The sequence below is a fragment of the Larimichthys crocea genome, chromosome XV (assembly GCF_000972845.2).
Source record: "Larimichthys crocea isolate SSNF chromosome XV, L_crocea_2.0, whole genome shotgun sequence".
NCBI classification, from domain to species: Eukaryota; Metazoa; Chordata; class Actinopteri; family Sciaenidae; genus Larimichthys; species Larimichthys crocea.
The window spans coordinates 9,169,163-9,185,391 of NC_040025.1; the positions used below are offsets into that span (position 1 = coordinate 9,169,163).

The following is a 16,229-nucleotide window of genomic DNA, read 5'->3' on the forward strand; positions in this document are numbered from 1 at the left end:
GTGTTAGTTTTTGTACCACAGCCGTTGTGGACCACCGAGATGAAGATGAGGTTTTCGGCTGGCCATGCCAGGAATGGAGCTCGGCAAGCAGGCAATATAACCGGTCTCAGAAGCCTCTATGGAGATAATGACAGAGGTGAAAAGGCTCCGAAGAGGATGTTGACGGAGGAAGCTAATAGGAGAAAAAGCAAGAAAATGAAAGGCCGAAAGACAGACGCCGAGCTGTTGGGACTAGTAAATAATATTAGCTGGCTGCTGTGTCTTGTGTTGTTGAACTTCCTTAATTTTGTATCTTAAGTAATATAATCAGCGGTATTGCATGCTGAAACTGAGCTAACATCTGCACAATGTTGCTTTAAATAAAGCAGGATAAAATATAACAGAGGTAAGCTCAAGGTACAAATAACGGTGAATGAAATGTGATTTTTTATAATAAATAAAGCAATGCACACGAAGAGACATCTATGTTACAGATTGCATAAATATAAACTGAAAAATGAACTAGATTCTGGATGGGATGATGACACTTTTGGTTCACATTGGAAGTTTACTGGAAAAAAAAAAAAGGAGGAGGCCTAATATACTTCCAGAGGACCCATAATTCCTTGCTGCTGCCCTGTCTTTCAGGCCTTGTCTTGTTTTTTTTTTTTTTTTTTTTTGGGGGGGGGGTCCAGTCAGCCCCAGTCTGTCACCAAGGCCGAGGAGACCAATGGAAGACCCAGTTTGTTGACAGCTGTGGAAAACAGACGCGTCATACATGATGCCAGAGAGAGAGAGAGAGACTGTTAGAATAAAACATCACTTTCAACTTGATGGCTCACAATACTGCACAGGTCCGCCTCTCTCTCTCTCTTCCTCCCATCTCTCCCCCTCTCTCTCTCTCCCCCTCCTCTCTCTCTCTCCATCTCTCCGAATAAAACCGACGCTTTCCGCGAATGTGCGAGCTGCCTCCTCGCAAGCAGCCATAATTGGGATTATTCAGGAATAATTCGCCTAATCCAGCCGCGTTGTTTTTGTTTTTCCTTCTTTTTTTTTGTTTTTTTGTTGTTTTTTATATACATATATTTTTTTAAAGGATGAAATCGTGATCTCGACAGCGTTGGCGATGTGAATCCCTTCGTGACATCGCTGGATTTCTCCACAAAAAAAAAAAAAAAAAAAAAATGTATTGGTTCTGTCATGGAGGAGGTTTTTTTTTATTGTGGACTATTGAGATGTAGTCCACCTTCGTTGGACAGCAAAACAAAGACTGCATATTAACAGTTCAGGGTAAATACATATATATATTTTTTATTTTTGGTGACTGAAAGATGGAAAAAAGAGACGTATCGAGGCTGTTGTCTGTGTGGACTAATTGTTCTGGTGCCACTAGCCCAATATACATACCAAGACGATTCATTTAGGGGGATGCGCGATCTTTTTTTCCCTCTTCTCTCTCCTCTCTATCGTTTGTGGGTGGGTTATTATAAGCATTGAAAATCTGACATCATTTTGGATATATGAGCAAGATATATGTTTTTTAGTATATATTTATATATATATATATATATGTGTCACGTCTGTTTCTAGGCTATACTGGAGATCCATCTTCGACGTGATGCAACATAAAATCTGTTTTCTCGGATGATATTCAGACACAGACCAAATGAACACATCCCATCTCCATGAGACTGTAAAAGGGGTGGCAGTGGATTTTTTTCTTCATATATATATATATAAATATACATATCTTTTAACGTCATCCTGGACTGGTTTGATCAGCTGTTGATTATTAGATAGCCCTCTCTCTCTCCTTCTCTCTCTCTCTATCGTCTTTATGTTTATTATATGTTGCTCAATTTCGATTTTTCCTCGCGATGGATTTATGCATAACAGGTGTTGTTTGAAGCCCCGAGAGCACACACAACAGCAAGAAGCATGGAGGCTTTATTATGTGTTTTTCTCTCGGTTTAACAAACAGTGAAACGAAACGACTGGGATCATTTTTCTGTTTTTGTCGTGAGAAAGGAACAGATCTCCCCATCACCATCATCACCAGCACCAGCAGCACCAGCACCACCACATCCCAAAAAAAAAAAGAAAAAAGAGAGAGGATGAAAGGTAGGTTATCATCTCTCTTCCTTTACACACACATATACATTTTGACACCTGTTCATCTGTTTTTTTTCCCCCTTTCACTCCCAAGCCTGTGTTTCAGGGCCTAGCTGACATGGCAGCCATCTAAATCAGGTGAAATGATATTTGTCAAGGTGGCAGAGGGCTGTTATGTATGGGAAGAAATAAGCCCACAGTTACAGCAGAATCATATTGTGTTTTCATGGCCTACATAGACAAGGCCCACCCAGACCAGCACAGCTATGTTTTATTGTCATCTTCTGCCTATAAATGAGGGTGAGCTGCATCTTCAAAATTTGTGTTTTTCTAGGATTTGGATTTTCATGTTTTTAATCACGTCTTCTGATTGTAGACACGGTGAGGCCTAAGTGTGAAAATCACAGTCATAACTTCCTCCTCCTGTTGAGTAAAAAATTCCACAATTCACACATAGGCCTATGGTAAAAAGAAAACAACAAAAACAAATGGCTGCTCGCTCTGCTCCATTATATCTTCATGCTTGTGATGTGCTGTTAATGGTACAGATTACACCCTCTGCTCTTTAACTGACTGTCGGGCTCGCACACACGGCGGCGGAAGAGAAAGCATATAATGTTCTTTTGCTCATTTAACAACATCTCTGTTTGTTGGACATGCCCAGTGTTGGTTGTACTGTGTCTGCTCCATCCCCCCTGTACACCCCCATGCATTCACTCAAACACCCACACTTGCACAAAGTATGTGAGCTGTTGTATCTTAGCAACGGGCAAGGTAATTACTGAGAGAGCCAAGGAGCTGGCATGCTGTAGAGCTGCTGATCTGATCCCAGCCATAGAGAAACAGGAAGGCAGAGATTTCCACTGTGTCGCCCAACACAGCACTTCTATGTCAATGCCGTTAAATGTAAGTCTTGTGTCCGTCTAGCAGGCCGTTTTTTTTTTTTTCTCCGATCTAACAAGCGTGTCAGGCATCTTGTTTTTTATCATATCTCAAAAATGTGTGTCTCTGTTCACAGGTGGTGAGGTTGTGGACAAAGAGGAAAGATGAGTCTGTCGTGTAGAAAAGATCCTTACGGCCTCTCCTTGTAAAGACGAGAGAGCCGTGGGAGACGACGGCTGTAGGAGGATCAGTAGCGTTTATAAAGGGGCCCCGAACCAGGCAGGCTCTTGCGGAAGGTGATAGAATGACTAACCAGAGCTTTGCCATCGATGGTCCCGGCAGTTTGCTGGCTGTGCTGGCCTCGCAGAGTGGACTGGCAAGAGGCGGCAGCAGTAGCAGCAGTGACAGCAGCAGCAACAGTGGAGGAATCTCTGCCACAGATGTGTCTGCCTACTTTAAGCTGGTCTTCTTGGGTTTGATCATCTGTGTCAGCCTTGTAGGCAACCTCTTGGTGTCCCTGCTGGTCTTACGAGACAGGACACTTCACAAAGCTCCCTACTTCTTTCTCCTGGACCTGTGCCTGGCCGATGCAGTTCGCTCTGCTGCCTGCTTCCCCTTTGTGCTGGTTTCCGTCCACAACAGCTCGGCCTGGACTTACAGCGCCTTGAGTTGTAAAGTTGTGGCTTTTATGGCTGTGCTATTTTGTTTTCACGCTGCCTTCATGCTGTTTTGTGTGGCTGTCACCCGTTACCTTGCCATTGCCCACCACCGATTCTACGCCAAGCGCATGACCATCTGGACCTGTGCCGCCATTATTTGCATGGTGTGGACTCTGGCCGTTGCCATGGCGTTCCCACCCGTCTTTGACGTGGGGACGTACAAGTTCATCCGTGATGAGGATCAGTGCATTTTTGAACACCGCTACCTGAAGACCAACGACACCCTGGGCTTCATGCTCATGTTGGCTGTGGTGGTCCTGGCCACCCACGGTTTCTACGCCAAGCTGCTGCTGTTTGAGTACAGACACCGCAAGATGAAACCTGTCCAGCTAGTGCCAGCTATCAGCCAGAACTGGACCTTCCACGGTCCTGGGGCCACAGGTCAAGCTGCAGCTAATTGGATTGCAGGGTTCGGTCGTGGTCCGATGCCACCCACTCTGTTGGGCATCAGGCAGAATTTACACAATCAACACCGGCGGCTGCTCGGGATGGAAGAGGTGAGGTCAGAGAGGAGGCTCGGCAGGATGTTCTACACCATCACCTTGCTCTTCCTGGTCCTCTGGGCTCCCTACATCGTGGCGTGCTTCTGGAGGGTGTTCGTCAAGTCCTGCTCCATCCCTCACAGGTACCTTTCCATCACAGTGTGGATGAGCTTCGCCCAAGCCGGAGTCAACCCCATCTTCTGTCTCCTGCTCAACGAGGACCTGAGGAAAGTGCTGAGAGCTCACCTGCCAACCTACTGGAGGACTAAACAACACCTGCCCCAGGATGAGGCCTACTGTATTATGTGATAGGATATGAACTTAACGAAGAGAATGTTTCAGGTCTTAAAAGGGAAATTCGGAGAATAGACGTGACGTAATGCACCTTGGTTAAGTGTCTGTTTTGTTGTTTTTGCACAACAAAATCCAATTTTTGCCAACAAATTCAGGCACAGTGCCATTTCATTAAGAATGTTGATATTTGAGTAAATGTGTCAGGTGCAAAGGCTTGAACGGGGCAATAGAAACGCCCTGGTAACCCTTAAATGGTTTGTATTTCTGATGATGTACTGTATGATTAATAAGTAAAGGAAAGATCACAACAATCACCACTCCAACTAAGTGTGACAGATGCCATTTTAAAAATAATGTTGCCTTATTTCAGTGAGACACGCCCCAGAGCTTTCAACTGAGAGTTAGTTTCTGTGTCACATGAGGCACAAAACAGACACGCCGAGGTTTGAAATCCTTGAAGAAATGTGACTGTGAATGGAAAAGTGTTGATCAGAGCGTTACTAACTCTGAAACACATCAAGGAACTCAAAGGGTCTGAACGGATTGATAGACCACCCCGGACGCCTTTTCATGTAATTCAAAGGAGACTGCAGAATATCGAATGGACCCCAAATAACCTTGGATACATTTAAATAGCTGTTGTGAACCCAAGAAGCCCCTAACATGCTTGATTTTTTGGACTTGATTTAGGGCGTGTCAGGTTTCTTTGTATCATAAAAAAAAAAAAAAAAAATTGCCTGTTTTCCTTTATTTGTAAACTATACATGTTAAGCAGATGACACTATTTTGAAATATGACTTGATTTCATATTGTATAGACTGTACAGGAATGTATATTCCTGCTTGTGTGTTTTTATATAGCAATTGGTGTGTATGTGTGTGTGAGAGGTAAGAGGTAGAGAGAAAGTAGAGGTAGAGGAGGAAGGAGGGAAGGTGAGAGAAATACCGACGATAGAATAGGTTCCAGTGATATTGAGTCAGTATGAAAGCAGCCTCATCTTTGGTGTCTCAAAATCATGCAAAAATTGAACAATCATCATATGGAAATTTATCCTTTAAATGGATTTCCGTGACTGAAAATGTATTCTGATTTTTAATGGTAATGTACAAGCAAACGTGAACTATAGATGGATAATGAAAAAAGGGGGAACCGGATAATTAGAAAACAACACTTGTACATTGCAAACAGGCCATAGGATTTAATGACTTGAATGATGATGTAAATTGCGTCGTTTAAAAAAAAAAAAAAAATCATTTGCAAATGAACATTTATTTGCAAATGATGATCTTGGGAATGTTTTTAAAGTACTGTTATGCTCTCACCAGAATACAACAAAAAAAAAAAAAATGAAGAAATGAAGTGGCACTTATTGTGTGAAGGGAACTCAAATGTTACCAGGCCCTCTTATATTTCCCCCCCTCAACATAAATGTCGACGTTTTGAGCGTCCTGGATCACAGTCAGTTCAAAATCGAAACATCCGACCCCAGAGATGTTTGGTGTACGAAAACTGGCTTAGACTACATTAAGTTGTCTCTCCAAATTAAGATTCATGTAATACAAATGTCAGACCTACAGTATGTTAGGCATAGATATATTTGTGCAGTCAATTTTTTTCTAAATGTGGACACTTGCACAGCATACTGTATTAGCATGCATTCCACTGCATTTCATAGATTCAAGACTGTGGATTACAACTTGTACAGATGTTGAAAGACAAAGTGAAAAGTGAACTGAGGTCCATAATTTTTACGTCTGGCATTCCTTCGCGAGATGATATTCTGTAACTGTACAGTTTAACTGAGGTGGTTCTTTTGCCCACTCATCAATAAAGACTCTACTTTTGATGCATTCTGAGTCATGACCTGACTGGATCCCCCGTGGAGAACACTTCAGGGGAAAACAGGCCCCTTAACAGTCCCTATAGCGCAAATTACATCCTGTGTGTTTTAGTTCCTGAACATATGCAACAAAAAAAAGAAACTTATGACACATCCGTCTAACTTTGGTACACTTCACTGCATGAAATGAAAAAGCACTGACTAACAACCACCGCTGTGGAGTCAAAAGAATTCTTGATTTCTTACTGTGTAAAGACAGGTTGTATAAAAACCCAAAGAGATATTTATGAATTAGAGTTGTTATACAAGGTTTGAACTGATTAACTCTGTGAGGTTGGTTTATTAAGATAGCGGTCTAATATACTTTCCTGCAGTGATACTGTGAAATGTTTGCTACGAACGTCGCTACGAATGAAAATTACAGGATGATGGTTAAATGCTTAAAACGGTGGAACAAACAGAGAAGAGTCACAAAGAATATGACTAAGCAGTGTCATATAATGTTACACCGCAAAAAAAAAGTTTGCAATCATTAGCCACCATAAGCGGCTGGTCGTACCAGACCAAATGAGGCTGTGTCAGCAAAACTCCAGACTGTAATGAAGTGAGCAAGGCTGCATTTTATTTCTCATGAATTCTACTTTTCATTTGTTGAAGGAGGAGGAAGAATGTGTCATTGCTACCTTCAAATGTTGCCTCGTCTCACTTTAAATAATGAAGCCAAGATAAATTTATTGCAAGGTGCTTGGCGTTATATAAAACTCATGAATGTACTGAACATGCACAATATTAACAACCTCCAAAAATGACGGTCATTATTATTTAGACTTAAAAATAGCATCTGATATTGATGCTCCAACGCACAACCTTTAATTTGATGTTTTATTCTTACATCATATGACAGAGAGGAGAACATTTAATGACACATCAAATCCAGAAATGGTGACTGTGAAATACTCTGCAAAATCCTCTCTGCCAGGCTTTTTCCAGCAGGCAGCTGTGGAAACTTTTACATAAACCTAGAAATGGGTTTATTCCAGTCACTCAATAGACCAGAAAAACAAATTTCATCCTTTAAAGCTCACACATGCTCTTGGTATGATATCCGGATGAATAAAAGTTAATTATAGAAGTAAAAAAAAATACTACTGCGGCTAACAGAAAGCGTTTTAAATGGCGTTAAGGGTTAACTCCTCTGCATCATAAAGAACATAAATCACATAAAATACTTCATGTACTGAATCTCTCTCTCTCTCTCTCTCTCTAGTGGTAAAATAAATCACTTCACATGTACTGCAAACCTTCTGCAGCCAACCATGCTACATAATTATGATGTTATAAAATAAAATGGAAAGGCTGAGGAGAAAATAATATTTTTCAGTCTCAATGATAGCCTCGTTGAAGCCCAACTACTGCGCGGTGGTGTATTCTCTCAATGAACAATTTCAATTTGAATGAGAGATAATTTCCATTGTCCGTATTTCTGCACTCAGTCGGTGGCTGATGAAAAATATGTTTCCATAGCGAGCAGCATCAACATCCTCTAAAAAAGAGTCCAGCTTGTACAGGTTGTATCATGCTGTGCCTCTCCGTCTCACCTAAACTGATGTTGAAAATGCATCTAAAGCGCTTATTTTTAGTTTTCTTCCCACTTCTCTCCAAGATACACCACAACAAAGGCTGTCTTACTCATTTGTGAAAACTTATCCTCGCCCACTGTACGTTCTGAAGATGCAGAGTTGTGCAGAGGCCTTGTTGCATTGTCCTATCAGAGGTCTCAGCTTCACACGGGAGAAGTTTTGTGTTTGAATATGATTTCTTGTTTTTTTTTGTTTTTTTTATCAGCACCTATCCTGCCTGCTTCAGACAAAGCCCCGTCCTGACCTTCCCAGACAGCAACCATTCATTGTGCTTTCACTCCCACACAGCCACATTTATACAGTACCTCACTATACCCTTACCAACCTTGAGAGAAAAACAATCAAGTCTGAGGGCGCTGCATTTATGCATAAATCATACATAATGTGTTTGAAACATTAAAGCGCAGATTCCTACGCATACTGCGCTTTGCTGTGACTTTTAGCCAACCTGTTTCCTCAATCTTTTCAGTTTATCATGTATTTCTTTCTCTCACAGCGAGACAGTGGGATTAGAGCGAGAGTCATTGTCATGATACATTAGTCTGACAATACAAAGATAATCATTATTGTCCTGGACAATAGAAATTACTGCATGTTAGTGGTTCCCAAACTAGGGGTCGAGACCAGCCAGAGGGCACCAATAAATATTTGAGGTCTCCTTGGCTAAACTAAATCATGTGTATTTTTCAGATTGTGCTGTTTTTCTTTTTAAATATGAAATACTTTCACCTCTTTGGCCTCTAAAAATCAGAAAAAAGTCGAGAAAAATCCAAAAAGTTGGGACTCTCTGACGTACCTGATAGTTTGTGGATGTTTACGGTATACCTACAACCAACTACACTACCTTTGGGGTGTTCACACAATCAAGTGTTATTATGCATTTAACTAAAAGTGTTAATATCGATAATGTGAGGACATTTTTTTGACTTGTTGACAAGAAATCAGCATGCTATCATGCTGTTTAGCAGGCATAATGTTTACTACGTCCACCGTCTTAGTTCAGCGTGATGGTGTGCTACATTCTTGCTTATTAGCTCTACAAAGTGCAGTTCAGGTTGTTGTGAATGTCCTTATAACTAGTCATAAACTAGTATTGGTGTACTGGCAGTGACTGATGCTGTTAGCATGGCTAAAAACATCACTATCAACGTGAATATCGTGAATGGTGGCCCAACAGGTATCAGGATTGACTTTTTCCTCAGCTGAAAAGGTCAAATATTATTGAACCATAAGCCTTTAAGACCGTAAAAAGCCAACACAGAAGCTCTTTCACTATGTTAAAACCACCAAAATCCCAATATTTTATTTTAGAACTCTGTATTATAGATATATATCCAGTACAGTACATTTTTACACTTCCTATAGTGACTGAGGGAAGACCCACACAATGACTAACACACTCCTACTCTGTAGGTTTGACCACTCTACTACATTAAGCTCATCTGTTATTAATATATTTTTAATATTGTTTCAAGGCCGAGGCAAAATAAACAAAGACTGCCGACAGTTACAGTAGTTTATTCTGTATGTGCGTTAAATAAATTATGACATCTCCAACCAGCATGAATTGAACACACACACACACACACACACAGATTAAGTACAAACACATACTTAAACACACACTTGTCTTTTGGGACAATCAATCTGATATGCCTACCGACCGATTCGGAGTTCAGTGTCATGCACATGGTCTCAAATGCAAACAGGCAATTGCAGAACTGACAGCAAATAAGGCGGGGTTTTTTTTTACTACACTTGATTACACTGCTTGGATAACAGTTACATAAATAGTGAACTAGATCTATGCCGGGGGGGGGGTCAGTGTGATACTGGTGGATCTGGTTTCTCTGGAAGATTACAATGTATCCTCGTCACATGAATTCAGTCATACAAGTCAGAGAGGTAAGCCATGACACATGCATGGGAGTAGTGCTCTTTCTTTCTTTGTTGAAAAGCAATTTCACAGCTGCAGCTGTAGGTCACACACACACACACACACACACACACACACACACACACACACACACACACACACACACACAACCCATCCCACCACCCCTTGAATTTCTAAAGACATCCCTACCACCTACACAACATGGTGTACTATCTGATTGCACTTGAGTATCATTAAATTAAAACGCGGCCTGTTACATTCCAGTGAAAATCTACAGACTTGTTGTTATTGGACGGTTACGGAGCGGCAGGCCTTTTATATGCAAGTGGATGGAAGCGTTTTTTTTATTGGTGGTTCAGTCACTTTTGCTCCCGCCTCCAGATGATGACCATGCCGGTGGAATCGGCAGATGCCAGCAAACTCTCGTCACAGTTGAAGCTGACATCCAGCACCGGTCCCCCGTGACCCTGCAACTTGTTCACTATTGCCTTGGTGTTGCGTTCGACATCGAAGAAGTAGACACAGGCATCCTCGCTGCCAGTCACTGCGTCAGAGAGGGGAAATAAAGATGGTCAAGAAGTGAAATGCCGAGGACAAATTATGAGAACAACTAGATGAATAAATGATGGATGGCTTATTAAAACAATTGCATCTGCATTCAAACTGTGTCTGTCCTCCAGTTTGTCAGTTCATGTCGATTTTGAAATAATGTCAGCAACCATGTTACTAAATATCTGTTCCTTTCGTAACAGTGAAATGACAACACACCTTTAACCAAAGTTTCTTGAGGGTATTTTTTTATGCAAGTACGATATTTATGTTAATTAGGCAAACACACCTAATTAAACACTTTAAACAATGACAAGCCTTGAATAAAATTAACAGTTGATTTGTGGGGGAAATAATTAAAAAGGTGAGGAAAGTCAAGTAAGGTAAAGCTCTGAGGGAGAGCGGTGTCAATTATGACACAACATGCTGTATAACTAACAACTTTATACTCCTACAATATTCTGCAAGCCTTTGGTAGATAAACACTTCAGAAAAAACTATTTAATTCACTCAAAAATACATAAAATCTTACAACAGCGTAGGTCACTGAATTGCTGAAAGGTTGCTATTTTGGCTTTTCTTTTGATCCAGAAGCTGGAGTATGCTATTTTTTGCATATAATTTTTTTTTGTCCACATTGGATAGCCTGCAGCATTTAGTGAACTGTGGTCTAATTTTCACTTCAAACACTACAGCAGGAACCCTGTCGGACTTCTTACCCACACAGGCCCCCTGTCTGAAAGACATGAGGGGGCAGAAGATGCTATGAACGAGCTGCGATCCATGCTGGATAGGGAAGCTTCTCTTCAGCTGTAGTGTGCCATCATTGTCCACCACCCTGCCAACACAAGAGGTGCCAGAGATTTAATATAAACACATGCATGAAACTTTAAATTATATATAATCTCAGCACAGCGGAGACAAAACTGCCTTTTAGTAAAACACAGACTTGCCCTTACACACTGACCTGTACAGCAGCAGCTTATTGACACAGGCGTTGATCAGCAGGGAGGGGTCTCTGGCCTCTCGGCTAATCCAGGACCGAGCAGATATGCTGCAGATGGAGCTGCCTTCACTCACCACCAGACGCTTGGCTTTGGTCAGCTTCCCTGTGGGTGTTAGGGGGGAGGGGAGGGGGCAGGCAGAACCAGCAGAGACCGGCAGAGACACATCAACCCGTTTTCCCTCTCAGCCAGGAGACGACGTTCAAGCGCACAATACAAAAACTAATTAGAATTTGTGATTGAGCCGCTCTGCCGAATGGAAATGTTGTGGCTTTACCTGTGGCCATGTCAAAGAGGAAGGAGAAGATGCTCCCCCTGTCATCACCGGCCCAAAGGATCCTACCCGGAGCATCAAAGGAGAGAGACAGCACGCGACCTGTCAGCTTACTGGAGCCCCCCTTCACCTTCTTCCCAGTGGAGATATTCACCACCTGCAGGTGATGCTTGCTGTTTCCCACCTGCAACACAGAACCGAGAGTGAGGACTCTTTCATTATGTCCACAGAGCTGTATTGAGAAAATGACTTGGATAAAGCACCGGTGGTAGTATTTGTTTCTTTTTTGCTGGTGCAGTTAGACTAGTGTTTCTAAAAAATTTAAAATACTTCTTTTAAGGTCTAACATTAAAAACTGTGAAAGTATGAGAACCAAACACACATTTTCCTCTCCTCTAACATTAGTGCTCGTTGTTGTTTGTATCGTTGGAAACATCCATCTCCCTGATGTTCCATTTAATAAGGCGTAAACGGACACTTGCTGTGCACAACTCTTGTTTTCATTTTACACTCATCAATTAACGTATTCGTCATATCTGAGTAAAAACATTATCCGAGGCGTTTGCCACTTTTGTTGTGGAAACAAAAGAGCGCGTTCAGAATTATAATTAATGCCTCTGCACCAAGTAACTGGGAATGAGATGAAAAGCTATTATTGAAAGGTTTGGCCTCTGCGTGAATTATTGTTTTGTGAATATAATTGTTTAAAGATGCACGAGGATTCATTAATTTTTACAGCTTTGTTGTATTGCTGTTCAAGATGAGATGTTTGTGATTTGGAGTTGTTTTTCTGGGTAGAGCAGAAAAAGTACCTTGTTCCAAAACACTGAACGCCATATGTCAGAAAACTGGACTGTGAAAACACGACGAGCTGACGAGAACGGTATTCTGGTAGTTTTCAGGTCTAACCGGTGCCTTGTGTTCACTACAATATATTCCTTTCCCCATTTGACACAACTAAATACTCACACATATAATTTGCACTGGTTCCTTCTTGTAAGGCAAAGTCTGTAAACACAGTTTGAAGCTGCATGTAGTCCGGGATTCAGACGTTTGAATTGTCAAAGCAGTGTTGGGGGGTGTGGGGATAACGCAGTAATATATTACTTTTAGAAAGTAATACAACACATTTAGTATGTGAAGTAATCTGTTACCACTCGGGCAATTAACCTTGAGTTTGTTGTTGGTTTTGGGAGGGTTGTCATTTTTTAAATTAAGGATTTATTTCGTCCAAACGATCGTTGGTGGTTGTTCGTTAGTAGAAAAGACTGACCGAGAGGATTTGTTTCAAGTCGTTTGTTTTTACATGAGTTGAAAATAAAATGGAGTGTTTAATTAATTCATCCACAACACACAGCTTCCACCAGCGTGCTTTCTCTGGGCTATTGAAGTTTCACACTATTGCTAATTTAAGAGGCTGATTTTAATGAGAAGTGGTAACATCTGCATGCGAATGCATGAATGGACCTGATCTGTGCTGCTGCAGAAGATCCCTCACTATACAACATCGCCAGCCACTGAATTTATAATGAACCGTAATAAACTAGACTTTCTGTGCTTTGATTACGCGCTATGAGACATCCATTATGTAATGTCTAGTCGTACGTCTGAAAGTAATGCATTACTCTACACAAAGAGAATCATTTATTACTATTTCAAATGAAAGAAACTAGTAACGTAATGTTAGATTTTGAAAGAAACTCAGTCATACATCTATGTCATATGTAAGAGAACGCATGCAGCTCTACTTCTGAGCAGAAAAATAAATATTACTGAAAATATTTGACATTTTAGAAGGAATTTTCAATGATTGTTACCTATTAAATCACAGTATTTTGGCTGGTTCTGATTCAAATGTTCATTTTTCTAGCCTTACATTCAGTTTTTAGGTATTTCTCAATGTTGTGACCTGTACTTGACTTTAATCCGTTGCTCAACTCTTTGTGATACCAGGGAATTACTACTAAAGAACACAAACATCTGTCTCCAAAGGGACTCACCACAGTCAGGTTGTTATTCATTGGCTGGAAAGTACAGCAGAGCAGCTCGCTGGATTCTGGGTCTCTGACCTCTCGGATGCACCGACCATCCTCCGTGTTCCAGATGCGCAGAGTCCCGTCTAGTGACGTCGACACGATGATGTCATTGCTCAGAGACCAAGCAAAGTCTGTGACGGGACCTCCGTGACCTTTCAGGGTCACCTTAACACTCGGAGGAGACGGGGAGAGTGTCATGATGGACAGGGTGCCATCCAGAGAGCAGCAAGCAAGAAGATGCTTGTCGTCGTTGGCAAACTGCAAACGTGGAACTAAAAGAGCAAGGAAAGGGAATATAGAGTGGAATAAATGTTGTGTATATAAATGGATTATGCTAAATTTAAAACTATTTACTCACCAGCAGAGTCTACATGTTGGTCAAATATGTGGTGCATGCCAGCGAAAGCATAATTTTCACTCAAAGTTGTGTCTCCCGCCATGGCACGACTGGCCTCTGCCACGGAGGTGGGCACCAAACTGCCCGGAGGCCTGCAGCCAGAAATACAAACCACCACGTAAGCATATAATCAATACAACACACCTCACAACCCGGGCCTACAGCTGACAACTGAATATGAGAGACCCGATCATTACTCAATGCATCCCAACCAGAATTACAGCCAGTAAATCCAACAAAAGCCAATAGCTCCGAGGAGAACTAAATCAAAGGGAATTCAATTGCTCGAGGCTCAATCGGACAAGTTTCTGGATGCGAGCTCCGTGTGGCGCACCTCTCATCGTAGACGGCTCGGTTCATCTGGGCCTGTAGCTGGTAAGAGCCTCTGCTGACGGACCGGCGGTGACCACGAGCACCTTGGGCGCGGGGGTCCTCCTCGAAGTCCTGTCCGAGAGGGGAGAGGGAGGGGAGCCATATTTTGGGAGACAGAACCTCGTAGGAGTGAGTGCAAGTAAAGACAGAATTCGTGGCCAAAAAAATCATAATAATAACAACTCATGAAAACTTATTGAAACTACCATGCATTTTTTTAAGTTAACGATACTGCCCATATACACGGGCAACGCCAGCCATTTCAACCAAGCTGCTCAGCTTAATATGCATGGGCAACCAAAGTGTTGTTTGGCTTCGCTGCTGATTGATGAAAACTAAAAGGTCTAGCCATCCAGATGGCTCTCATCATATGCTGCATCCTATATTTCCATTCCAACTCTCAGATATTTTTATAACCACCTCCAAATTAGTACACACACACTCTCTCTACTTTTCCCTTTGCCCTTTCTGTTTCTTTGGGTCTGACCTCCATGCGGTCCAGTGTGGTGCGGGAGCTGCGCACACTGCTGGCCCTGAAGCTGCTCTGCTCGGACAGGGGCCCGTAGCGCAGGGCCAGCAGCTGACTGCGCAGCCTCAGGTACTGCCTGCGCAGCCCCGGCTCAAAGCCACACTTGGCGTTCTCTCTGAGCAGCTGGCTGCGTCGGCGGATGTACTGAGTTCGGAACTGGGGGAACGTAGGCGTGCGGTAAGCATTGTACCTGGAGGACGGGAGGGAAGGGAGAGGGAGAAGGAAAGAACAATAACTCACAACTGATCCATAAGCAATTACACGTCTGAACAGCTTCTTCATCATCAGTTTGGACTATTAAAAAACCTGCTGCATGATTGACTCTCACCTTGCGTCCACTGCCAAAACCTGCTGCCAAACTGCTGCCATTCCACAAACGCTCTGGGTAGAGAGGAAACCACTGCCTGGGCAGATCCCTGTCAACACACACACAACACCTGTGATGAGCTACACCCACTTATAAACACACATCTGTGTGCACAGGCAGCTACCACCTCCACCTCCACCCTTCATCATCAAGAGATGATGCAGCAGCAGCACAGAGCCTTGCTTTACTTAAGGTGAAACCAAGACACTTCAATGTGCATGAACTATGACTGATTTTTATTGTTTTGCAAGAAGCAAACAGCAGTCCAGCCTTTTTTTGTTTTGTTTTTTTACAACGTCGCAAAGCTAACTTAGCTTAGCTTAGCTTGGCTTAGCAACAACAATCATAGGCGTTGCTCTCTCGTCTGTTTCCGGTTATTTCTCACAACACACACACACAGTCAAGGTAGGGTTTGTATACACACTATAAAGGTGTTAAAGTGTGATAAATGTGACATGTGAACGCCGAGAAATGCGAGTGTGGACCGCTCACCTTCCTTAGCTTTTCTCCATCGCTGCTGTCTTTGCTCTGTCAAGTCACATGACCCCGGTGTAAGCACAGCCCACTGCACATGCAGAGAGGTTTGTGCTGCTGGTTCCTGGTGCATCACAAACATTATGTCAATAAAAGTGTTGAATAAGGAAAGACTGGATTCAAAGTATCAACGTTTAAGTTGTATTTATTATTCTTGTACAAGAAGGAGCGTTTAACAGTGCAGAACACAAAAGGGGTTACAGGGAAAAGGCTCCTCAAGGAGCTCTAACAGTTATACAATTTTCTTAAAATGAGCTGTCTCTGGACACGTCCCTGTTAAGAGAATTAAGATTAATTAAGAATTAAGAATCCTTGAATAAGG

At 42.2% G+C, this 16,229-nt stretch overlaps 2 protein-coding genes across 5 annotated transcripts; one reads left to right on the forward strand and one right to left on the reverse strand.

The window, feature by feature from the left end:
• Positions 1 to 672: 672 nt before the first annotated feature.
• On the forward strand, positions 673 to 5,815 carry LOC104932132 (probable G-protein coupled receptor 173). 4 transcript variants are annotated; one of them, XM_027288641.1, is made up of 3 exons: positions 673 to 1,269; positions 1,961 to 2,997; positions 3,110 to 5,815. In XM_027288641.1, exon 3 carries the CDS (start codon positions 3,278 to 3,280, stop codon positions 4,481 to 4,483), a length of 1,206 nt encoding a protein of 401 aa, XP_027144442.1. In that variant the 5' UTR covers positions 673 to 1,269; positions 1,961 to 2,997; positions 3,110 to 3,277; the 3' UTR covers positions 4,484 to 5,815. The 4 variants fall into 4 exon arrangements, with proteins under 4 accessions (XP_027144442.1, XP_027144443.1, XP_019110926.1 ...); XM_027288642.1 differs by having other exon boundaries at positions 2,008 to 2,997; XM_019255381.2 differs by lacking the exon at positions 673 to 1,269 and having other exon boundaries at positions 1,276 to 2,997.
• Positions 5,816 to 9,450: 3,635 nt separating this feature from the next.
• wdr13 (WD repeat domain 13) lies at positions 9,451 to 15,985 on the reverse strand. Its single transcript, XM_010747293.3, has 10 exons — positions 15,866 to 15,985; positions 15,335 to 15,422; positions 14,965 to 15,196; positions 14,440 to 14,549; positions 14,067 to 14,197; positions 13,673 to 13,980; positions 11,676 to 11,856; positions 11,362 to 11,503; positions 11,114 to 11,232; positions 9,451 to 10,389 (listed from the first exon to the last, which is right to left on the reverse strand). Exons 1-10 carry the CDS (start codon positions 15,978 to 15,980, stop codon positions 10,205 to 10,207), a joined length of 1,611 nt encoding a protein of 536 aa, XP_010745595.2. The 5' UTR covers positions 15,981 to 15,985; the 3' UTR covers positions 9,451 to 10,204.
• Positions 15,986 to 16,229: the final 244 nt, after the last annotated feature.